Source organism: Nothobranchius furzeri, chromosome 11 (genome assembly GCF_043380555.1).
Source record: "Nothobranchius furzeri strain GRZ-AD chromosome 11, NfurGRZ-RIMD1, whole genome shotgun sequence".
Classification (NCBI taxonomy): domain Eukaryota; kingdom Metazoa; phylum Chordata; class Actinopteri; order Cyprinodontiformes; family Nothobranchiidae; genus Nothobranchius; species Nothobranchius furzeri.
The window spans coordinates 38,313,277-38,339,678 of NC_091751.1; the positions used below are offsets into that span (position 1 = coordinate 38,313,277).

Sequence of the window (26,402 nt, forward strand, 5' to 3'; positions counted from 1 at the left end):
GACTTTGGGAACCAGCTTGTCTGGGGCACAGATGAGGATCTCAGTCTTATCTTCATTCAGCTGTAGAAAGCTCCCAGCCATCCAGGTTTCGATGGAGTCTAAGCAGGTGTGTAACTGCTGCAGCTTAGACATCTCATGGGGCTTAAAGGAGATGTACAGTTGGATGTCATCTGCATAAAGATGGTAGGAGATTTCTTTGAAGGAGCTCAGGATGTGCTGAAGAGGAAGCAGATAGAGGAGGAAGAGTAGAGGCCCCAACACAGAACCTTGTGGGACACCATGGGTAAGGGAGGTGGTGGAGGACCTAAACTTGGAGACGGCCACAGAAAAGGAGCACTTGGAAAGATAAGAGGAGAACCACTCCAGAGCAGTTCCAGATAGGCCTACCCAGTCTCTCAGCCTCTCAAGTAGCAGGTGATGCTCAACAGTGTCAAAGGCTGCAGTCAGGTCCAGCAGGACCAGAACAGAACAGTCCCCAGTCCACCTCTCTCTCCCTGGCTGCAGCTGAAGTGCGGCGGTCAGAAAGCCTCACACTGTTGCTCAACGTTCGACAAGCACATAGTAATGCACAACCTTCCATCCCCAGTAACGGTAATGGCGTTGCAGCAGTGGGAAAAGTAATTAATTAGATTATTCCGTTACCCAAAGAAAGAACGCTGTTAGTAACGCCATTATTTTAAACGGCGTTATTCCCATCACTTGTGCTCACAGTAAAATGCTTAATGTACAGGTTTTTTTCATTGCATGCTTTTAAAATTAACTGGAGGAAATGCTTTTCTTTTTGAGAAATAAAAACCTAGAATATCATTGAATTGAGTCCAAAATGGTTTCTTAGTCTTTCTCTGGCTCATCGAGTTCCTTTAGCCCAGTGTCTCTATTGCTGATTTATTGCGAAAAAAGGGCAGCTCACCCTTGCTCGATGGCTTTTTTGTTGTGCAACAGGAACTGAGCTTGGGAGAGTCATGCCAGCTGTGTTGCTACACTCACACATAGATTTGCTCTTGAGCCACATTCACACTTTCCCCAGCACCACTTTTCCAGGCCAAGAGTGTGACACAATAATTCCCGGCAAGAGCGGAGAGGAGATGTCCAGTTCAGTGTGTTCTCAACATTGCAGCCAGACTCTGGGAAAAGGGACCCAGTTTAAAGCATCACTGGCTCAATGCTCAGAGCTTGAGTCTCATCCAGTCTCTCTTTAACGATTGGCTTCGCTTCTTGTGCCCTTTTCACTCCATTCCCCTTCAGTCTTCCTCTAACCCATCACCCCCCCTGTCCCCTTTCTTATCTATTCACTCCTTTGTCCTCCCTTTGGCCTCTCCCTATCCATATTTACTCTGTAGTGTTCCCTTTTCCCCTTTTCATACTTCATTTTTACCTTCGTCTTCTTTTTTGAACCTCTAACTCTAAACATTAAAAGTGACATTTGATATTTTCTTCTGGATAGGTCACACATTAGTCACATGGATAGGAAAAACAAAAACAACTAACTGTTATAACATATATTTGTAGTGATTACTCACCAAAGTAATCAGGATGAGTGTGTGTCACATCTAGAATGGTCCAGATGGAAACAGATCTCTGTCCTCAGTTTTTTTTGGCAATAATGTGACAATTTTATCATGTCTCTGCCCTCAGGCAGTTTTATATCCTTATTTTGCCCCCCCCCCCCCCCCCCCCGGAAAAAAGGTACAACATGTGATACATTGAAAACTTCTACAGGAGAAACGGCAATAATAATGATGATTTGGTGCAACCAAACACATAAAACTCATCTGTATATTCGTTCTGTGTGTTGATTCATAGTCATCTTCTTTTTTCTAATTGAACACAGTGAAGTAATTAGATATACTGTTTTTTCCGGACTTTAAGTCGCACTTTTTTTCATAGTCTGGCTGGCCCTGTGACTTATATACCAAAGTGACTTTTATACCAAATTATGTATACCGCTCTGCTGCGGGCCGGCTGCGGTCCAGGTTTCAGCTCCTCTGCCCCACCATCACCTGCTGGAGCCTGTGGCAGGGTGCTGCGGGCCGGCTCCGACCCAGGAATGAGCTCCCCTGTCCCGCTGAGAGGGTTTGAAACTCGGCCATCCTCTGCTGGAGACCGTGGCGTGCTGCTGCGCCCTGATTGTTTATTTTGCTATTGTTACCGGTACTTGTCTTGCAATGTGATATGCTTGGTCTCAGATTTTGTAAGAAAAATAATAAAATTTCCCCCCAAAATGCGACTTATAGTCTAGAGTGACTTATATATGTTGTTTTCACAGAATGAAAGCTCTTTTAGTTAGGAGCTGAAGGCGAAAATAGCTGTGGTCATCTCATTAAGGTCATATGTTCGTGTACGGTTGTGTCTGCTTATTTAAAGTATTTAGTGCATTCACAAATCTGAAGTACACACCCTGTAACATCTGCAGCAGCGCTATCGTCTACCAAGTGTTGATCACTCCCAAAGAAAACAGGTAATTGAAGCTAAATGGCTAATTTTAGTCCTATGTGTGACTAGCTCTGATGGAACATGATATATGGAGCTCATTAGTGTGCCAGCTAACACCCCCCTCACCTCTACCACCCTCCAACCAGCTCATCTGCTCACACACAGAGATCTTTGAGCCAGGAATACTGGTTTTCATTAATATAGGCTGTGTGTGATGCTGGTAGATCAACACAAGGTGTCAATAAAATATCTTCATAGAAGCACACGTATTTTATAAATGTGTGAAGTTGTAAGCAGGTCATTCTTCATTTTGTCTAGTTTGAGAAAAATGGTCACCAAACCTTGAGAATTCAAAGGTAAGAGCTGAGCTGTAGTTTCCATAGCAACATCCAGTAACTAAAGCCTGTGACTGACATCTACCAATAGGTTTCAGTAAAGGAACATTTCAGTCAAATTATTAGTTTAAAATAAAAATAAATTGTGATTTACTGACCACACACTGACATGAGAGATGAAACTCCTGCCCAGAGACCAGAGATGCAAAAAAAAAAAAAAAAAAAAAAAACACAATTAGGAGGACCACAGGACGCAAAACAATCAGAACACTTCTTGTGAATAAAACTGATGAGATGAAATGTCTCCTGGCAGGTGGGATGTTAGAATGGTCTGGTGACAGAGGGCAGTAAAGAAACCAGTTCTTGCTTGAAAAACCATGAGACCGATTAATATTTTGCTAGTGGTCCAGGGGTTGTAGTACACGAGTCTTTTTCTCTGATGCCTTCTTTAAAAATTCTTCAAGAAAAAGGATTGTCTGGAGTATTAAAGGTGTCCTATGTTCTGCCCACACAAAAATGATCCTGAGACTATTCATTAGTGGGGTGGACTCTCACACTTAAGCCTCAGAATACAGTCAAGAATCAAGAATGCCATTGCTTTGGTCAAAAACATCCACCAAATTCTTGAACTCAGTAGTACCGAAACACACTCCCAGAGGAACTCCTAAATTTGGTGAACAATGCGCTTTCTGGCATGATGTAATAACCTCTTGTGATGCTGTAGTGAAGTGGGGAAGAAAACATGTTGGGCCCTTCTCGACATGCTCCAGACCTCAATTATGGTGACCAGATCCCAACTTGCCAAATGTGGGACAGAGACTACTCAGAGACTATGTAGGACAATGTTAAGTTCCAATGTAATGAGAAAAAAACAAGCAAACAAAACATATATTCTGCCTTTTAGCTCTAACATCACTGTTACATATACATAAAATAATTATTCTTATCATCATATATTTCTTGTATATATTTTATTTGAATTCAACATGAAGAAGCATACAGCAAAAGCTTTACTATTTCACAGCTCATCTCAAGTTACCACAACATAACTTAGGCTCTTTGGGCCTTCTTTGGTGGCTCTGATCATTTTAATAATATAGATAGGCTCACAATATTAAAAACATGTAGGTTTAAGCAGTTTTTATTGAATGTTTTCCACAACAGATGACCGTAAAAGTGCCAGTAATATTTTTTAGACTTATTTATGTTTGTTTTTAACTAATTTTCCACTAAAATCAGCATCTCATAGAAAAAATATCCATAGTTTTTTGCTACTTTTTTCTTAATTCAGAAACAAAAAATTTTTTTAAACATGACAACAAATCTCTTCTAATTTTAGGTGAGGGAATAAATATTAGATTCTAATCTCTAAAAAATTCACATCTAATCTAATAATAGTTTCTTAGAGTTACTTTTTGCTTCAAAATGTCTTGAAAATAAGTGATCAAAGCTTCCATTTATTCTCATTTATTCTTCAGTGTGCTTTAAGGGCTCAGCATGTACACAGGTATCTGAAACCGCAGCACCTTGTCAGTGTTAGAGCCTCAATTGCGTTTATCATGGACCTGTCTAATTACTGGAAAACCTGCTTTTGGCCTCTTCATATCAGACTCCACACCGAGACATGAAAAAATGACTCAGAAACAACAAAGACTCTGTCGAGTATCTCTGAACTTGTTTAATTCACGAGTTTACAGCATTTTCTCCTCTGTGCTTGCTCACGCTTGTTTTGGTGGTTCGGGCGCGCTCCACACACGCTCCAGATCCGTGTCCCGTCTCCATTTGATTGACAGCAACAGGCAGATTTCTCCACAGTTTCATCTATAAGATTGAAACTGTCAATAATGCGGGGCATGAGTCTTAATTTGCGGGACACATGAAAAGTAATGAAAATGCGGGACTGTCCTGCACAAAGCGGGACATCTGGTCACCCTAACCTCAATCCCACTGGTTGGTCAGTCCTCCAGAGATGGGTGAGCAAACTAACAACCAGAAATTCTAATGAATGCCATTGGCTGATTTAATAAAAGAATGGGCCGCTGCCATCAGTCAAATGTTGGTCCAAATTTGTTTTGACAGCATGGCAGGGTGAACAACGGAAGTCTGATGTGGCAAATGCTGATTACTTGCATGAAGTTAAAATAGATGTCGACAGAAGCCATTATATGATACTTGTTTCTATGGTGCTCTTTGGTAGAAGCATCCAAAGAAATGGGTCAAAAAGCAGTGCAGCAACAGGCTTTAGGAAAATCTATAATCCCCCAAACTTTTATAGAATGAAAACAAACAGCTGTGAGTGTGCACATGTGGAAATGGACACCATGTTGGAGTTTTAACAAGCTAAAAGTCAATAATATTGAAAAAGCTACAACGTCAGGCAAATAAACCAACTAAAGAGTTTTGGAGCATTTGTGAGGTGTCTTCTCTGCTCTGATGCAGACTCTTGGTGAAAGCTGATTTGATGAAGGTTTTGTTCAGAATTCCCTGCAGTAACTGGAGTGCATTTATCTTCAGTTTGTACCGTCTCTGTGGGAAACAAACGTGTACTCGGTGCAGTGGTAGTACTTTGTTACACCTATCAAAGCACAAGACAGCCTCCTCCGGGTTCACAATGCAATATCGGGTTTTTGGACACAGGAAATGGTCTCTCTCAGCGTGTTCATTGGCTCCACTCTCCTGTGGATTTGTTGTCTAGTCTGTGTTGTACCCACTTCCATCAACGTTTCACAGCCTGAATTAAACACACTTCACTGTGTGAATCTCAGTTTATATCCAGAAATGTTGAATTTGTTGTTGCAGTAAGAAGAAGCAGATGGGACTAACTTGAGACCAGTACTTCTCAAAATTGACACAAGAATGAGGGAGGAAAAGAAAAATGAAAAAGTTGGCTTTAATTGCAGCCTCTGCTGGAAACAGACACCCTCAGTGGGAGAAGCTCCTACCATCTTTCACCACATTTATCTCAGAAGTCTTTTCAGCAATAGAATAGTTATTGAAACTATCCTTAACTGGATTGAGGAAACATTTAACTATTTATTTTTACCTTTAGATGGTTTTTGCTGCTTCATAAGTGATGTTGATGATTTTCTTTAATTCTTGAACCAACAAAGTTGAGCTAAATGATATAAACAGAGTATTTTTAGGGTGTAACTTATGAAAGGATTTTTCTCACTCTGCATGGCTTCCATTCTTTCCAGACCAAAGTTGAACAGCCATGTTTATTACACCTAGGGCTGAACGATTTAGGAAAATAATCTCATTGCGATTTATTTTCTTCAATATTGTAATTGCGATTTAATTCACGATTACTTTCTCAAGGGGCTTTTCTCATTTTTCAACTAAAGGAAGCAAAAAAGAAAATCTATGTAACTTGTCGTTGTCATCTTCCTCCGCTTATCCGGGTCGCGGGGGCAGCATCCCAACCAGGGAACTCCAGACCGTCCTCTCCCCAGCCACCTCCACCGGCTCCTCGGGCAGGACCCCAAGGCGTTCCTGGACCAGATTGGAGATGTAACCTCTCCAACGTGTCCTGGGTCGACCAGGGGGCCTCCTGCCAGCAGGACATGCCTGAAACACCTCCCCAGGGAGGTGTCCAGGAGGCATCCTGGCCAGATGCCCAAACCACCTCAACTGACTCCTTTCGATCCGGAGGAGCAGCTGCTCTACTCCGAGTCCCTCCCGAATGTCCGAGTTCCCCACCCTATCTCTAAGGCTGAGCCTGGCCACCCTACGGAGGAAACTCATTTTGGCCGCTTGTATTCACAATCTCGTTCTTTCGGTCATTACCCAAAGCTCATGACCATAGGTGAGGATTGGGACGTAGATCGACCGGTAAGTCGAGAGCCTGGCTTTCTGGCTCAGCTCCCTCTTCACCATGACAGACTGGCTCAGCGTCCGCATCGCTGCAGACATCGAACCAATCCGTCTGTCGATCTCCGGACCCCTCCTACCCTCACTCGTGAAGAAGACCCTTAGATATTTAAACTCCTCCACTTGAGGTACGACCTCTCTCCTGACCCGGAGTTGGCAAGCCACCCTTTTCCGGCCGAGAACCTTGGTCTCAGATTTGGAGGTGCTGATCCTCATCCCAGTCGCTTCACACTCTGCCGCAAACCAACCCAGCAAGAGCTGAAGGTCAGAGCTGGATGAAGCTAGGAGGACCACATCATCTGCAAAAAGCAGAGACAAGATTCTCCTGCCACCAAACTCGACACACTCCACACCACGGCTGTGCCTAGAAATTCTGTCCATAAAGGTAATGAACAGAACCGGTGACAAAGGACAGCCTTGGCGGAGTCCAACCCTCACCTGGAACAGGTCCGACTTACTACCGGCTATGCGGACCAAACTCACGCTCCTCTGGTAAAGGGACTGAATGGCCCTTAACAAAAGGCCACCCACCCCATACTCCTGGAGGGTCCCCCACAGGGTGCCCCTGGGGCCATGGTCATAAGCCTTCTCCAAATCCACAAAACACATGTGGATTGGTTGGGAAACTCCCATGCCCCCCCCCATCACCCTTGCAAGGGTATAGAGCTGGTCCACAGTTCCACGGCCAGGACGAAAACCACATTGCTCCTCCTTAATCTGAGATTCAACTATCGATCGGACCCTCCACTCCAGTACCTTGGAGTAGACCTTTCCAGGGAGGCTGAGGAGTGTGATCCCCCTACATTTGGAACACACCTTCTGGTCACCCTTCTTAAAGATGGGGACCGCCACCGCGGTCTGCCACTCCACAGGAATTGCCCACGATGACCACGCAATGTTGCAGAGACGTGTCAACCACGACAGCCCTACCACATCCATAGCCTTGAGATACCCATGACGAATCCGCCGCTGTGTAGTTGTTTGACTACCTCAGCAACTTCTGCCCCAGAGGTTGGACAGTCCATCCCCAGGTCTCCCGGCTCTGGCTCCTCCTCGGAATGCGCGTAGGTGGGATTGAAGATCTCCTCAAAGTATTCCTTCCACCGCCCAACTATAGCCCCAGTTGATGTCAGCAGCTCCCCATCCCCACTGTAAACAGTGTGAGCGAGTTGCTACCTCCCTCTCCTGAGGCGCCGGACAGTTTGCCAGAACCTCTTTGGTGCCGATCGATAGTCTTTTTCCATGTTCTCACCAAACTCCTCCCACGCCTGAGATTTTGCCTCGGCAACTGCTACTGCTGCACCCCGCTTGGCTATCCGGTACCCGTCTGCTGCCTCCGGAGACCCACAGACCAGCCATACCCTGTAGGCCTCCTTCTTCAGCCTGACGGCTCCCTGAAACTCTGGTGTCCACCAGCGGGTACGGGGGTTGCCACCACGACTGGCACCGGCCACCTTGCGACCACGGCTAGCAACAGCTGCCTCAACAATCGCAGAGTGGAACAAGGCCCACTCGGAGTCGATGCCCCCCACTGCTCTCGGGACGCGGTCAAAGCTCTGCCGGAAGTGGGAGTTGAAGTCCATCTTGACAGGTTCTTCTGCCAAGCGTTCCCAGTAGACCCTCACTATGCATTTGGGTCTGCCAGGTCTACGCAGCATCTTCCCCTGCCATCTGATCCGACTCACCACCAGGTGGTGATCAGTAGACAGCTCCGCTCCTCTCTTCACTCGGGTGTCCAAAACTTACGGCTGCAGGTCAGATGATACGACTACAAAGTCTATCATCGACCTGCAACCTAGGCTGCCCTGGTACCAAGTGTACCGATGGGCATCCTTATGTTTGAACATGGTGTTTGTTATGGCCAAACTGCGGCTTGCACAGAAGTCCAATAACGAAACACCACTCGAGTTCAAATCAGGCGGGCCGTTCCTCCCAATCACACCCCTCCAGTTCATGCTGTCATTGCCCATGTGAGCATTGAAATACCCCAGCAGGACAATGGAGTCCCCTAATGGAGCACTATCTAGCACTCGTCCCAGGGACTCCAAAAACAGTGAGCCATCTGAACTGATATTTAGCGCATAAGCACATAAAACAGTCAGGACCCGTTCCCCGACCCGAAGGTACAGGGGAGCTACTCTCTCGTCGCCCAGGGTAAACCCCAACACACTGGCAGAGAGTCTTGGGGCTAACAAAAGCCAACTGCAGCCCTCCACCTCTCACCCGGAGCAACTCCAGCAAAGGAGAGTGTCCAACCCCTCTCAAGGACTTGGGTTCCAGAGCCAATGCTATGTGTCGAGGTGTGTCCGACTATATCTAGCTGGTACTGCTCAACCTCTGCCACAAGCCCCTGCTCCTTCCCCGCCAGCGAGGTGACGTTTCATGTCCCAATAACCAGTTTCCTTGTCCGGGGATCGGACCGCCAAGGCTCCCGCCTCGGTCTGCCACCCGATCCACACTGCACCGGACCCTTCATGTTCCTCCTACGGGTGATGGGTCCACAGTTGCTAAACAGAATCAGCATCCAGAGCTGCCTGGTGGACATTGCTTATAGTGAGACCAAGAAAAAGCACACGCTGCGTCTGACCACACAGGACTTCTGTGAGTACCTGCTGCAGGCAGAGGACAGAGACGACATGCTGGAGTGGATCAAGTTCATCAGGGATGGCAGCAAGACTGACAGTGAGGAACTGTTCTCCAGACAGGCCCTCATCAATAAGAAGCTATGTAACTTGTACTGAATATAATCAAGTTTAGGCATCTACATTTTTATTATTAGTTTATTAGTTTATTTGTCTAGATAAACGCTCACAAGTAAAGAAATAATTTTGTATGTAAAGTTGGGATGCTTTGCAGCCAGGAGCACATCCCTTGAAGGAGCATAGGCATTAGCATCAACTGTGACCATTTATGTGCAGGAAAGAAGTGTGTCCCATTTATTTTAGTCTTTTGTGAATAGAGCATCGACATATATACTGGACACTTCCTTTCCATAGTCTCCAATTATAAGTTTTTGTGCCAAAATGGGAGGTGGCCACCACCGCCATTTTTACCGTGTCACAGGTTCCGTCAAGCCCAGATAATTCCATAAAAGGGAAAAGAGGTGGAGCTGAGGGTGGGGCTGTAAGGCTGGGATCAAATGACGACACCCGGTCGAACTGAAGTGATGTAGCTACAAGCTAACCCAAACTAACGCGGAGGTGGGAGCTAAGCTAACGGAGGTAGCTACCTCGCTACAACCGGAGTTAACTGTGCAGCGGATGAGGGTAGAACTGCAATTTTTTTCACTTCCTGTTTTGCTTCATATCCAGACCCGGATTATGGGGGCTCGGTTTAGTTTTTGACGTCTTGTCGATGCAGAGCTTCCATAGTTCGGTTACGTTCATAGCTGCTAGCCAAAACTCAGTGACGTTAAAATCTCTTACAATTTTCTAACTGTACAAAAATATCTGTCTGTACTTATTTGAATAATGGCAGTTTTTACTTTTTATTAGACTCCAAATGTAATCATTGGGCACGTTCCTAATTTGTAATTTATAAGAATGTAATCGGAGATATTAGCATTAACATCCCGATGGGTTTTTCAGTTTATTTTAGCATTGTGCTTGCCACTTGCTGCCAGTCAAATCGCAGCCTTTGCGATTAGAAAATCTCCTTTTGTCACATCGCAATTTTATTGCATATGCAAGTAATCGTTTGGCCCTAAATGGTGTTGTTCTACATACCTGTAACTAAAGAGTATGAATGATGTTTAATGGTTCATAAGAAGGTTAACTCACACCTGTGAGGTGTTTTGGCTCCTTCTTCTATATCTGATCCATGTTGTCTTTTCCTCCCGTCTCCTGGTGTTGTTTTTTTTTTTTTTTTTTTTTACTAAACACGTATAGGTCAACGTCTCCCGTCTGTTCTGCCTTTGCTCACTCCATAACGGTCTCTGTGGGGGTTAGGGGTTGCGCTGCTCGTCTACCGACCACAACTAACTTTAGCCACATTTGTCACACATTCTGATGTTGCCAGTTTGGGTTCTGGAGCTGTGATTAACATTTTCATATGAAAGATCACAGAATGTGTGATGAATTCCCTCAAACAGGAAATAAAAATCAAGTTAGGAAAATTTGGGGATTATGTGTCTTGAGTCATCTCATTTTTTTCAAGCAGCAAGATTATCTTGATTAATAACTTGATCCTTCTTTATGAATGATTCTGGCAGCATTTGCACTTCACTGTTTCGTCATTTTGAACACAGTCTGTCTGCTGGAGGGTATTTTTCAAGTCTGATGGTATTTTATTTGTTCCCTCTAACTGTTCTCACATTTTCATTTTATGACAAATATGATAGAAAAGTCCCCAAAACAAACCTTAAAAGCATCAAGACTAAAGTTCAACTGCTTAGAAAACAAATCTAGACAACATGCGTGTGGTTTAAGGTCTTGAATAATTCCCCGATAACTCAAAATGTTAGATTCATTGTTTTGTGACAGTGTGAGTACATTAGAGTGGTTTGTGGTCACTCAGATGGAAAGTTGACAGGCCCCTTGTGTTCATCAGCAACAACCCAATCAGAATGTGACGAGTTAAAAAGAAAAACGGGACATCAGCCTTGATGAAAGTGAGAGATTAAGAATGAGAGCTAAGGGGAAAAAGAAAAGACCAGCGTTCTGATTGTGTTAGAGTTTAATGTTTGGATTGACATGTTTTTGTAAGAGTAGCAGCGTTGTAGCTGCTAGACATTTCCCCCCACATCTATGATTCCTAAACGGCCCCTCAGGTCGCTCTGCCAGGTCATCTTGGAGGTCCTGGATCTGCACCAAACCACATGACCTGCTTCTTCTGTGAAACACTTAAAGCCTTTTCACATATGTGTGAATGTATCATATGTGTTGTAATGTGATTCTGTTTTACTTTTAAGTAAATTTGTGAATCAATCAGCGTGACTGTTCCTGAAACCTCGGGCAGGTTGGAGCCTCTGTTTTTATGGGAAACAGCTGCTCCAATAGAAGGACTTAATATAACGTCTGCTCCAGCTAATAACCTGTCGACAGTTGTTTCTTTGCTTTCGTTTCCACTTGAAGTGCAAATTTCCTCAAAACCGACGTGAAAACATACTGAGGGAACACCCCTTTAAAACATTTCTAATAAACGTCAATCAGTTACAACTTTGGAGCACTGACGGGTGAAGAAAAAATGATTTATTATTCTGATCTTTGGATCTTTATATAGGGCTGGGCGATTATGGGGCTGGGCATTTTCCTTTATTTACCTGGGGTCAGGTCACGGGGCAGCAGCCTAAGCGGAGAGGCCCAAGGAATCTTAAAGCGTTCCCAGGCCAGCTGAGAAACATAGTCCCTCCAGCATGTCCTGGTCTTCCTTTACATCTCCTCCCATTTGATCGGCCTGGAATACCTCACCAGGAGGCATCCTCCTAACCAGATCCACGAACCACCTCAACTGGCTCCTCTCTGTGTGGAGGAGCAGCGGATCTACTCGGAGCCACTCCTAGATGAACGACCTTCCCTCCCTATCTTTAAGGGAGAACCCAGACACCCTAGGAAAAATTAATTTTGCCCACTTGTACCCATGGTCTCGTTCTTTCAGTCACTACCCAAAGCTCGTGACTGTAGGTGAGAGTAGATCGACCGGTAAATCAAAGCTTTGCTTCTGGTTCAGTTCTCTCTTCACCATGACAGACCGGTACAACTCCCGCATCACTGCAGACGCTCCATCTTCCCCTCATTCATGAACTAGACCCGAGATACTTTAACTCATCTACTTGAGGCCGGACCTCATCCCTGACCTGGAATAAGGCATTCTACCCTTTACCAACTCAAGACCATGGAAATGGATCCAATCTTAATTGAATTCAGTTTGAAGGAATCAGATGTCTGGACCACATAAACTGTTTCTTTTTGACAGAGAGGACCATAGCCTTTGTTCTGACCTCCTCTGGGAGGCTCCTGGATATAAAGCTACAGCCTGAGGAATCCAACACATCTGGTCTAGTTTCCACTTTAGTTTTATTTCCTTAAAGGTTAGTTTGACAACATTATAAGGTTGCTGGTTATCACAGTGTATAATAAAAAGGTCTGAAGTATATTAGTTTCAACTGTACTCTAGTCAAAACGTAATCATGTTGTCTTCTGAGGTTTGAAGTTGAGGTCTGTCTGGTGTTTCCTCTTATTGCTGTACATCTCTGAAACAGGACTCCATGCATAAACAGTGTGGTGTGCTGACCCAGGAGCAGCATCGCTCACCGCCTGCCTGCTCGGTGTGGTTTTTGGCTTGCAGGGCTATGTTGCTGAGGGGTCTGATAACTATGGATTTTGGGAAACGGCCTGTTTCAACTTCACACTTTCAACACACTTCATCAAGCTTGTAATCACAAAAAGAAGCATTCCTCACTGCAGTTTCTTGACCTTAGAGGAGAGACAGGGTAAGATCCTTTGGGTTACGCAGCTGTGTAGGTCAAAGTATCACGGTTCTGTCGCTTTTTTTTCTGTCCTCTCGCTCAGTTACAGTAGAACTCGAACTTAGTAGAAGCTTCCTAAGGAAAGGCTTCTTCACTAGTTTGTAAAAAAGGGAGAGCAATAGTATCGTCTTCTTGTTTCAGTTCATCTGACTAGATTTAAGCGCCTCTTGATTCTTTGGTCTCATGTAGATTTCTCTTTAGGATCAAATAAACTGACGGCTGCAACTGTAGGCAGCACATTTTGAATGGTAGCCTCGAAGGGCTTGCCAAAATGAGTATTTGAGTATTTTCTAAGTTATAGGGTGATGTCCAAGTGTCATTAGAATGTAGAACATTTTCAAAATAATGTGTCGTACCTGTAGTGTCGTCATTCATTAGCGACTCAGTAGCTTCTTAGTCCTGGTTTACACTGCAAGATAATTATGCCTGTTTCTGACCAGATTCTCCTCTTCTGACTATCTTAAGGATGATCCTGAAGATATTCATGCCATGTGGTGTTTAATGAGTGCTCTGGTCTGCTTGGAAGGATGTTAGGACCACTTCAGTCATAAAACGGAAATAAAACATGTTGGATTGTCTTGGTTCAATCGTAAACGACTAACCAGCATCTTTCCTGTTCAGTGTGACGTTCAGCCAATCAGAAAGCTAATAACGGAGGCAATGCAGGCTCCTCCTCCCTGTTGTTTGAAATCACATTTGATCTAGAAGGGTCTTGCGTGATTTCTGGCAAACTTTGAAAGGTTTATATGTGAAATTGGGTTTTGTGGATTTTGCCGTGTTGCCGCACACCAAACATCGCAGGACCAAAACTGTTACATCCATGATTTTTTATGACCATGTGTGCAGTTTCATGTTTTGAAAGTCAGTTGTGATTTTTAAAATCCTGTGTCATGTGCGCCGTGTCAGAATGTGCTAAACACTAAAGTGAGACCAACAGCAACAAACTAGCAAGAAACTGAAGGTGGACTTCCATCCAATTCAGACAAATTTGGGACAAGTAAACTGCTGCAATCTTTTTAAATGTTGGTTGTTTATAAAGTGTCTTGTAAAGGTATCATTTGTAAAAATTGGAGGAAATTTTTGTTTATTTTCTTGTAATTTAGTCTCTCCGGCTCGTCGCCTAGTGAGATGTCCATATCATTAGAAATTATCTTAACTAATGAGTTAAGACAAGACAGTGAATGCACTGCCAGCTGTTTCCTGATCGCTAAAGCCTTTTGCTGCCAGTGTTTCTCACCGTTTTTACTGTTTTTTTAAGTCACAGAACGTTACGCGCTATGTCGACGCCAAAACCACCAAAACAAAGAGTAGACTCACCTCTTACATCAGGAAGAATCCGCGCGTTTCGAGCATTATCCATTCTTTCATAATCTGTTGTCGAATTGTGATTGGCAGACGCGTTTCCTGTTCGCGCCTCACTTTTTTTTACAGGAACGGCCCAAAACGATCTCCTAACACATGGATGTTCTGCTTCCTGATCATGTGACGTATGCGGATGAAGATCGGCTTTAGAGCTGAGATGTTTGTTCTCTCAGTGCGGGGGCTCATTCCGATTCCCACACAGTAAAAACATGCCGTGAATGGGTTAAGAGTTTGGCTCTACAGGCATCAGTGTTTAGTTTATCTTTAGCTTTAGTTCTCAGGTTTATTTTCCTGGTTTAAGTTCTTCACAGCAAAACTTATTTTCCTCTAAAACTCACCTTTATTTCTGTTTTTTGTGTCTGGTTTTATCTCCATTACTTCATATTGAGTAATTTTTCATAACTTTCTGCAGCAACACTATCAAACCCGAACAAGATGAGATTATTTACAAACTGAATCACCCTGTGGTCTTGGCGCTGTGAGATGTGCAGGACGAGCTAAGGCACGTGTAACTTTTGGACCAGTTGTGTGATTTTCTGATGAAATAAAAGCGAGTGGTTGCTGATGTGGTGCAAAGCTGTGACCGTGTCTCTCTGGATCCAGTGCCGCCCCTCCGACACCAATCTCTGAGGATTAATTCCCCCGTGAGAGACCTCTGCTTACCTCGCTCTGGCCCGACTGCCAGCGTATTGTTGGAGCAAACCAGAGTTACCGCCATGATTTATGAGCTCCGAGTGGAGCGGACCGGCTCAAACTTTCTGTTGTAATTTATTTTTCAATTATAGTTTGATTCTTTCTTTGGGGGTTAGAGGAAACTGTGAGCCAGAACGTGGATGAAAGCGGAGCTGAACTGAGTGATTTGGACACCGGTGGCCGCGCACTCACCTGTTGTACTTGCGAATCAAACGGCTAGTTCTGAGAGTGAACTTACGGGCTGAATCCATCCAAAAAATATATTTAGTTACACATTTTTGTAGTCTTCTAAGCATCGTTGACACACATCACACCAACCAATCAACACCTAGATCTCAGCACACATCCTGGCATGTCCTGAGGGAAAGCCCTGCTGATTGGATGTCACACTCGCTTTGTGTGTGTGTGTGTGTGTGTGTGTGTGTGTGTGTGTGTGTGTGTGTGTGTGTGTGTGTGTGTGCTTGACAGGGTCAGGGTGATGCTTGTCAACAAGCTTCAACTATTAGCTTTTGACTGTTGAGGCTTTCACTCAACAAAACGTGACAGAAACAAAGTCCAGGAGGACGTCTGTCAACCGGAGCTGTGACCTAAAACGTGGATGCTACAACATGTTTATATGCATGTAACACACACACACACACACACACACACACACACACACACACACACACACACACACACACACACACACACACACACACACACACACACACACACACACATCCCTAACAACAACACAATAAAAAAATGCAGCAGTTATTTTATTTAACCAAATAGGATAAAACTGACTTTTTCAAATATTTCAATGTGATTTCTGTCACCTACACTCTAAAACACTCATAAAACTGTAAAATGATGGATTTTATAATTTAATTTAGACTCTTGCCTGATTTCTAACACAATGTTTTTATTATTTAGAATAACAAATGTTTAACGGTGTAACATGGAACACAAGCACCAAAGCGACATCTAGTCTGTGGAGGTTGCAGCTGCAACAATAGAACAAGGTTTCCAGCTGCCGGGATACCAGGTTCGCTGTCGATATGCAAACTATTTTATTTAGTTCCATCTGTTGTAGCTTCACCTAAACTCGCTCTGGTTTTAGAAGTTTTGTGGTTGCTCAACCTCTCAGAAGGTTAACCACATCTTCTGGGCTCAGAAGCACCTGCTTGACTTGCCAAGTTCGCCATTTTCCACAGAGCCAGCCTTGCTGTGCCGAGCGGACTTATCGACCTCTATTGACAGGTAGATGTAAACGTAAACCCAGTCTCATAGCCATCAATTATTATTTATGGCGTTACTGACTACAATTGAAATATAACTTTTAAAGTAGATGCTGTACTTTATTCTGCAGATCTCTAAACGCCCCGTGGAGGTAATATATTTACAAAATAAAGCTTTTATTAAACTGTTCTAATATTCAACCTTTAGTTGTGCAGCATTTAATAAATTATCATCTGATTTTATTTTCACATCCAGCATCTTGATTTTCACTCTTTAAATTATTAAAATCCTGGACAAATTTTATTAGTTCTATTAAAGTACTTTGCTATTTATTTTCTAACTTTTTTAAAATTAAAAATCTCATTCCAGGTGCTTGAATTTCATTTTGACAAAAGGTTAAGAAGAACCCTGATAGTCATGATTATTCACTAGTGGTGTTGAGGCAGAAACGTGTGTACTTTGCTGCAGAAATCACAGGAAATCTGAAGTTATACAGAAATGTCACAAATAAATGTCCACTTTTAAAAATCCTTCCTCACATTTGGAACCTCGTTGGAACAAAAGAGAACTTAACAAGCAAAAGTTTTCTTTATGTTCTTGAACTATACTCCACAGTTATAAATACCTTGCTCCACAACACCACCTAAAACCAGAGCTTTAATGATATTTAACACTTTTCTAAAGGTGTTAGAAGCTGCAATGCTTCAATTTACATTGATTTAGTGTTTTCTATAAGGGCAGAGTTGATAATTAAGCTCTAGACCTTTGGTCCCAAAGCTTCAGGCATGTTTCAGAAAACACTCCTTTTCCAGCAATTATCCTGGTTGGAACATTTGTCTCTTATCAGCCACCTCATAGCAAGCGTTTGTTATTAAAAATGTATTCACTGCCACGTCCTGATCTCCATACGGATGTAGACTAATTATCAGAGTTTGTACACTTGCGTTGGACGCCGGAGTGCAGAACGTTTCGGGGACCGTTCCTGGTCGGACATAATTGGATAACGGAAACTTTTTTGGTCCCTCGAGGCTTTTTCAGCAGCAGCAGAATGATTGAAGGATGCTGCAGAAGTTGAAAAAGCAACTTTCTTAATTATTAACAGGCAGCTGTTTTGTTTTTCTGCTATTGCTCTAGTAGTAGTTTTATTAGGGACATGTTTCAGCTCCGTTTTTTATTGTCACTTATTATTTTAAGCCTTTAATGGGTGTCAGATCAGCCTGAGAGCAGGTTTGTGCTGCACGGTGCAGCTGAACTGATTACCGTGTAATAACAACCGCATGGGCTGCAGAAACACTTGGGGTTGTCCTCGGGGAAGAGTCCGGGGAGAGGGAAGGCTTCTGCTGACTCAGCTAACTGGACCAAGCTGAGCTCTAATGAGGGAAGAGGGCAGTTACCCGTCAGTCACACACGGGAAGTTTTTATATCTTCTGCATAAAACACTCAATCTGAGACCAAGGCGACCCGCGTTACTGCCTCGTCTCGCTTGTCTCACTAAAACACCGATCCGAGCACACGTTTTACCACTACACCCTCCGGCTAGCCTAGTGAACTAGACCAAATTCTTACTTTGCAAAGAATATAGAAGAAGAAAATAATACATTTATTTAGTCTGGCTTGCCAGGCTACCCTCTGGCTGCATCATTCTCTAATTTAAAGACAAATGTGTTCACAGTTATGAGGAGCTAATTGGAAAAATGCTTGTGTGTTGGCACCCTGGAGAGCTGCTGCGTCTCATCGGGCGTCTGTCCGGCATGCCGTAAACCCCCCTCGGCTCTCAGGCTAAATGTGGGTTTAATGTGCTGGAAAACGGCCGCTTGGCCATTGATGTTGTGTGTATTAATGTGCCTTTTTATGGATTATGTGGGTGTCTTGGTTTCTAGGTGTAATTATGTTTATTGTAATTTATCTGAAAGGCGAGTTTTCCAGAGTCTGATCAAAATGATAAACATGGAGCACCGGCAGCAGCTTAGCTAGCTCATTCCATTATGCTATTACCAGGATATATGACTAATGATCAGTAGCAGCCATTACATGATTTTATAGTCCTAAGATAATTAGTATATCCTATGAAATTATAATGAGGGTAATCATCATAACAAGAGAAGCAGATTGGGTCGTTCCTTGTAGCTTTAATGTTTAGTTATGATTATATAGGAGGAAAGTTTAGCAACGTGTAGAAAGTATTATATTTTCTACTTTACTTTTATTTATTTTACTTATTTGTAGCGTGTCCTGGTAGGATTTTACAAAATCCTGCTTCCGTTCCCCCAAATCCAATTTTCAGAAAAGGTTACGATGCAAAAAAATGAGTGTTTCTTAAAGGTCTCGTTCACTGAGAAACCATGTGATGCATTTTTTTTCCAAATGTGATTAGTCACTCTGAGTTTCACATGCTTGCTGCACTCGAAGAATTTCTCCAACCCCGATTGTCAGCATTAGACACAGAAAGGAAATGGGCCAGTCTCTTCTACATAAATTAGTATTTGTGGCCCCGCCCACATAGGCTTGGGACCACCCACGGTGTCTCGGCTAGTAGAAGCTAACCATTAGCAACTTCTTAACATGGAGGAAGGCGCTCGGCTTGTGTTGCTAGTGGAGATAACACATCAACGTTGAATTTTTATTTTACAGAAGATCAAAGAGCAAACGAAGGCAGCGGAAGAGTCGTGAAGCTGTTAGACAATCAGAGCTGAGACATTCGCATCATAGTCGTTTTTCCACTCCCCCTCTCCGACGACAAACCTACCTCCTGAAAAAGGAGCGCCAGAGCTTTTTTCTGCAGAAAACCACTCACAAGGTATTGACTCTTACTAGAGACCACAGCAGATTTGTTATAGAAAGAGAGTCAATGAGACATTTAAAGATGAGCAGAGTGGACTTAAATCTTTATTGTGACATTTTCTGACGTCTATGATGGCGTGTTACGACCACTCAGCTGAAAGATGCCTAAGGGTCAAGATCAAAGATAGAATGAGCTCAGGTACAATTCCTCCCACGACGAGGGTATCTGCTCTCCCTTCCTTACACCTGGGTTTTACAGCACCTGCTAATATTTGCAGCTCTTCATCGCCGCATTGATTTAAACTCAGATTCAACATTGATTATTCACCAGAACCTCAAGCCCAATCTCTCCAGACTCAGAATAATATCCTAAAACAAATCCAGCTGAAGCCTTTCATGTCGCGTTCGACGGAGACTTCAGACATCCCAGGTGGTTTTTAACTTTTGCTTGTTTTAGAGGGATTTGCCGTCTGCAGTGAGGCGTTTTGATCAGCTCTTCTGCGTTCTTCTTTGCCTGAGATTGTTTAAGTAAACCCAGACGAGCTGCAGGGACGCCCAGAAGAGTCTCTGAACCTTTGTCATGATCAAACCCAACATTGTGTCCCATCAGGAGGGACAGTTGAATGACGCAGACGTCCAATCCGCCAAATGCTGAATGGAGTTCTCATTTAGTTTAAGTGAAGCCAGACAAGCCGGATGGGAATCTCATCTTTTATCTAATAAAAGGACTCAGTAGAGGCTGGAGCTCATCAGAGCTGTCCAGCTAAGTAGCCTTAAAATAAAACAACCAGGAAAGTGCTTGTGGTGAAGACACGGTATGATTAGACATTGTTATAAAATAAGAGAGAGGATCTAAATGACGGTTATTTCCTTTGAGCCACGTTCTGTTCTGATGTGTTTCAGGTGGGAGGGACCACCCAGTCTGTTAGCTTTAAACTAAAACCCTCAAACACTCTTCTAAAAATCAGCTTTTCTTTATAAATGTTATGTTTTATGGATGATTAATAATGGGCGACTAAAATATTTGTCTGAATATTTTCTAATATTTACGCTTTGATTGTTTATCAGGACTAGACTCGATACACACACAGGATGGCTTCCCAGGCTAATAATGTCAGGTGTGGATTTTAGCTCTGCAGCAGCGTCCACTGTGGAGCTGTAGGTACTTCCTTTACCCCTTCACAACAAGAGTCTTAAATGGGAATGTCAAAACATTTAAATATAATTATTATTGTTCTTATGTGTTTGTGCTAAAATAACGTCCCTGTTATTAAAATGTGTTGAAATAAAGTCACCATAATTAATTCTCACAAGGCATTATGGCAATAAAGGGTCTGTGCACCACTGCTGGTTTGTTTTTGGATCATTTTCTGTATAAGATGATAAAACAGTGAATGTTTTTATTTTCTCTTTCTATTTAACATAAAATCAGCGTTTGGAAAATTCCGAATTAGAATCTTTGTCTCTGGAGACGTTTCCTCTCATCAGACTTTAGAGGTTTAGATGTTTTCCTCCATGAAGAAAAACCCTACAGAACCATTAGCAGTGGTCTGTAACTCACACTGGTTGTGTTTTAGCATGTCAGCGTTGGCAGTTATGATGATCAGAAGTTTAGGATTTGTTGATCTCTGAATGACGTAGAGTAACACTCGAGTCAAATCCATCCTCATGAGGTCGTGTTTTTGTTTTCTTCCAGCTGATAGCCGTTTACGAGGAACAGGAGCCCCATCATGGAGGTGATGGAACGAGCGCCAGCTCCACGGGAACGCAGAGCCCCGACCTGTTTGCCGTGGACCTCTGCGCCGGCAGCACGGCCTCGGCCTTCCAGCCCTACCAGGGCGCCAGTGAGATCGAAGTCACGCCTTCAGCCCTTCGCACCAGTAAGTTCCAGCTGTAGAAGAGGAACAGGTGCATGAATTAAAATGTTCCAGTAGAGCCGAAGCTGCTGGTGTATTCGTCCATGTTGAGTCAAATGTCAGCAGCTACAGCAGTTAACAGAAACCCAACAAATCACCCCATCTCGTCCCGCTGCAGCACTGTTCATAAATTCAGCTAATTGGACAGGAGCTGCCGTTTTCCAGCCGTAGTTAGCGGTTTGATCTGCAGCCAAAGTGGCTAATTGGTTCAATTCGCAGCCTCCTAAATCAAACTTGACACTGAGCGCGCTCACCTCCGCAGCTCTCCCAGCCAGGTCGCTTCTTTTACTCTAATTACTGCGGGAACGGGCCGGAGGCTGGGTTCTGTTACTGATCCGTCCGTTTGGATCAGACAAACACTTTCAGACTTACTCAGACACTGAGTCTAACTGTTAACGGGGTAAGTCCTTCAACAAAGACCCCAAAAGCCACTGCTTTATTAATAATACTACAAAAACAACATGTTGATGTCAAGTTAGCTTCGATCTGTTTTTAACCTCAGTTTAATAATAAAAACATCACGTAATCTGTAGTTTCACTAAAGTTCACTTTTTCTCATGATGACAAAACTAGATTTAGGATTAAATCTGTCTAAATCTCAAGGTTTAGCTTCAGGAGCTTCAGGACCTGAAAGTTCATACACGTGTCATTTTAGAACAATTCTTTACTCATCATGAAAACCACTGAGGTGATTAAATGATTCATGCTGTTATAATATTCAATGGAACAAGTTCTACTGCTTCTGTTAGACCCGCGACAGCCTGTGTTTGTATAGCGCCTTCTTAGGGTTCTACAGCCCCCCAAGGCGCTTCACATCATGATCAGTCATTCACCCATTCACACTCTGGTGATGATGAGCTATGATGTAGCCACATCTGCTCTGGGGCGCACTGACAGAGGCGAGGCTGATGCCACCGGTCCCTCTCACCACCACCAGCAGGCAAGGCGGATTAAGTGTCTTGCTCAAGGACACAACAGCCATCGTCTAGCACACTGCTGCTAACCACTTAAACATTCTCCCTCTCCTGATAATAACATTTTACTTTCCTTGACGTTGGATGTGCTACTACTAGTTTACTTGTTTAATTATAAATTCACTAGGATGAATACAATAAAGTTTATCTCTCACCAAATACATTATTTACTAAGAAATCACAATGTAACCATAGACATATTGCTTGGTGTGTGTGTGTGTGTGTGTGTGTGTGTGTGTGTGTGTGTGTGTGTGTGTGTGTCTGCTCTGTCTTCTCGATCCCCAGTGAGTCCTGTGGGACCCTCACCATGTGACCTTCATGTCCATGCTGTCTCCGAGGAGCAAATTTGAAACAAGATCTCCTGTAACTTAAAATGAACCAAAGCTTCCTCCCAGTTTCTCTTTAAGCTGAATTTAACATCAGTTTATCATCAAGAAACAAAAGAATAAAGTCGAACAAGAACTTCTATCTTCTATTTCTCTCTCCTTCTAACTTCTGGGTGTCCCTAAATAAAAGAGACAGATGATTACGCTGCAGCCGCCGTCACTGACCCCGCCCCCTCCCCAAGACGGGATCTCCCAACATCACAACACTCTGTCTGACTGAGCGCTTCGAGGAGAAATAATAATAAAATTATGAAAATAATAATGCGTGTTTGGAGGAGCGTCCTCTCTCTCTCTCTCTCTCTCTCTCTCTCTCTTTCTCTCTCTCTCTCTCTCTCTCTCTCTCTCGCTGATCGAGCGACTGCAGCGCGCCGCGTGACAACCCGCTCAATTAACATAATTCACGGCCCAAATTCAGCAGAACCGATCGGGCTGATTCGGTTTGGGTTCGGTCTCAGGTTACAACGCCAGCGCTCAGCACTGCACTACCACATAGTGGTACCAAAGTTTCCTACCTGGTAAATGTGGAGAACACCCACTCTGACAGATGTGTATGCTGGTGCCGCCGTTAAAATAACAAAACTACATTCCACTATAATTGATTAGAGTACTCTTCTATGATGCAGAATCGTTTATGCCCGCATCTCATGCATCTCATGCAGCTCTGTCTATCCTACACCTCTTGGTCGGCCGTCAGAGGTGGGGGTGGGGAGTGCGCTGCGAGGTTTGGGGGCCACAAAGAGAGGGCTAGTAGGCCAGACGTGGCCCGCGGGCCACCTATTTATTATCGCTGGCCTGCATCTTGACTGCCTTCATGATAAATATTCAGGCAATGGATAAAACCTGGTATACTTTTGTGATTTATTTATTTTTTTTAACATCCAATCCAATTTTAATCAGTATTTTTAATTAGGACATAAAATTTGTTATTTTTAGAGAAAGTTTAACGCACTAAAGACGATGTGAAGATGACATCAGACCCTCTGTCTTTTGAGCCGGATGCTGAACATGAATTTTATTTTATCTTGAGGAGAATTGAACATTTTGGTGTAATTCCTCCTACCAGTTACATCCAGTCTTCATAATAAAGCCCCTCCTAATTGTCAACACCAAATCAGCAGAATTTTAATGAGTTTGAAGCAAAAAAAAAAAAGTAACTGAGGGGAAAGCTGTTTCATTAATTTTTTTCTATGAGCGCCTAATGAGAATCCATCCAGCCACAGATTTATGTGGCAGGAGATCTGGTAAAAATCTCAGTTTTTTATTATATTTTTCTCTTTTAGCCTCATTTTCTAAAGATTACACAGGAGAGCTTGTTAAAAATGTTCAAATGTTTGATGTGAAACTGCTGATTACGGGACAAGATCCCAGAGGACGTGTGGTGCTTTCAGACGTCATTTAAAGGAATTCATTCTCTTTAGTCGCATCAAAAGAAAACACTAAAGAAATCAGAAATCTCTAGTAAAGGTCTCCTACTTCTGTTTAGGGTGTTCAGAAGTGGGAACTTTGGTCTCAGCTCATACCACCTTAACTCATTCGCTGCCAGCGTTTCTCACCGTTTTGACTGTTTTTTAAGAGTCATATGCTGACGCCAAAACAACCAAAACAAAGAGTAGACTCAATTCTTACATCATGAAGAATACGCACGTTTAGAGTATTATCCGTTCTTTCATAATCCATTGTTGATTTGTGATCAGCAGAAACTTTTCCGGTTCGCGCCTCACTTTTTTTTACAGCAGCGGCCCAAAACAATCTCCTAACACATGGATTTTCTGCTTCCTGATCACGTGACGTATGCGGATGAAGATCGGCTTTAGAGCTGAGATGTTTGTTCTCTCAGCGCGGGGGCTCGTTCCGATGTCCTCACCGTAAAAACATGCAAGTGACGACTCTAGTCGTCAGTGGCAGTGAATGAGTTAACCAGAGCTCATTAACAAGCCGCTGTGCTGCAGTTACAGTAATTGTTTCATGATCTAAAGGTTAATGACAGCAACTATGCTTTGCTGCTAGAAGTCTGATGGAAGGAGCTGGAGGCTTTTCTCCCACCACCCTGATCTGAGATCAAAGCGGATCCAGAACTTGTTACTGCGTCCAGAAACCACCTGCAGCCAACGCTCTCACCTCTTCATCCTTAAAACCCTGAACTCTGTGTTTAGTCTACTTGCTTTATTCATTTATTTGAGCAGTTACATTCTTATAACCTCTCAGAGTCAGTAGCTTTACAGCAGAGCTCAAACGGAGTAACTTTTAAATATTAGTCTCCTTTAAAATGTTGTCTTTTTGTCCTTTTTGTTGTTAACTCAGAAATTATTTGTCCTGTTTTTGTTTTTATCATTTCCCTCCCGTCAAAACAAACACTAGACCGACTGTCGCTGCCTTTAGGAGAGAGAGAGAGCGAGCATAGTTGGCATAGTCCATACATGACGTTACAAAAGCATGAACAACTGACTGAAGATCTTTTTTGTTCAGGACAGATTTTAGTTTGGCCAGCCAGCGAAGATGAAAGAAAGACGACTTGACTACCTGATTTATATGTGTATCCATTTTAATAAAAGCGTCCAGAGTGACCCCCAAATTTGTAATTGTTGGCTTCACCAAAGCTGACAATGACGGGGGCAGAGATGGCTCCACAGCAGAGGGGGAGCAGGGGGCAAAGAGAATAGCCTCCAGTTTGGAGCTGTTAAGATAGACAAAATTAGCCGAGAGCCAGGACCTGACTTTACTCAGGCAGTCAGTGGTTGCACAGGGTCAGCAGATTTTAGGGCCTTCTAAAGCTGACAATCGTCATTGCAGTATCTATCATACATACTATAGGTTACAAAATAAATAAAATGTAAAAACAAACATACAATGATTATGGAAGGTGTTCACATTTTTGTGTGCTTAAAAGCCAGTTCTTAAAACTGAGTTTAAATTTACGATGTGAAGTGGAGTTTCTAATGTCCAATGGTATCTGATTCCACAGTTTAGAGGCTCTCACAGAAAAGCATAACTGTCTAAAAAAACTAGACCTACGAGGAACTACACAGTCCCTGATTTCCCTAATTTGTTTCTCAAGGACACAAATATGTGCCTATCAGTCAATAGGTTGGTCTTAAGATAGAGTTAAGGCATTGTCCCATTCTTTCATTAATCTCCTTATGTCACTCTCTAGGGGAGTGTATATCTATTATTCCCTCTAGGTTTGCTTTTCTTAAGGAATCGCTTTGTTATGTTTTAGATTGTGGACATAAGGACATTTGTATCACTATCCACATCTACACCAGATATGATTTGATCCCATTTAATATTTTTGATTTCCCTATCAAATTTATCAAGATCACATTTGGGTAGTCTAAATTGGCTAGATTTAGTGTAAGAAAATTGCTTTAGCAGACTCCACCTTGAACCGTACGTAACCTTATCGTGGTGGAGGAGTTTGAGTGCCCTAATGATGCTAGAAGCTATGTTGTCTGGGGCACTTTGTGTCCCTGGTAGGGTCTCCCAAGACAAATTGGTCTTAGGTGAAGGGTGAGACAAAGAACGGTTCACAGGATCTTTCATTGAGGTAAAGTCAAAGAGTCGGAGTACCCGGCCCGGAGGGTTACCGGGGTCCCACCCTGGAGCCAGGCCTGGGGTTGGGGCCCGTGAGCGAGCGCCTGGTGGCCGGGCTTTCGCCCATGGGGCCCGGCCGGGGCCAGCCCGAACCGGATACATTGGCTCATCCAACGGTGGACCCACCACCCGCAGGAGGAACATGAAGGGTCCGGTGCAATGTGGATCGGGTAGCAGACCAAGGCGGGAGCCTTGGCGGTCCGATCCCCGGACAAGAAAACTAGTTTTTGGGACATGAAACATCACCTCGCTTGCGGGGAAGGAGCAGGAGCTTGTGGCAGAGGTTGAGCGGTACCGGCTAGATATAGTCGGACTCACCTCAACACATAGCATTGGCTCTGGAACCCAAGTCCTTGAGAGGACTCTCTCCT

General features: G+C 43.5%; 1 protein-coding gene across 7 annotated transcripts in view; it reads left to right on the top strand.

The window, feature by feature from the left end:
• pard3ab (par-3 family cell polarity regulator alpha, b) overlaps positions 1-26,402 on the top strand; it is a 283,974-nt gene that overhangs the window by 88,540 nt on the left and 169,032 nt on the right. For all 7 annotated transcript variants that reach the window (XR_008563780.2, XM_015956043.3, XM_015956044.3 and 4 more), the window contains exon 3: positions 20,861-21,044. Coding sequence is in view for 6 of the 7 variants with exons in the window: in XM_015956043.3 (XP_015811529.3) it covers positions 20,861-21,044 (184 nt within the window). In the remaining variant the exon portion in view is untranslated. The remainder of the gene's footprint in view (positions 1-20,860; positions 21,045-26,402) is intronic.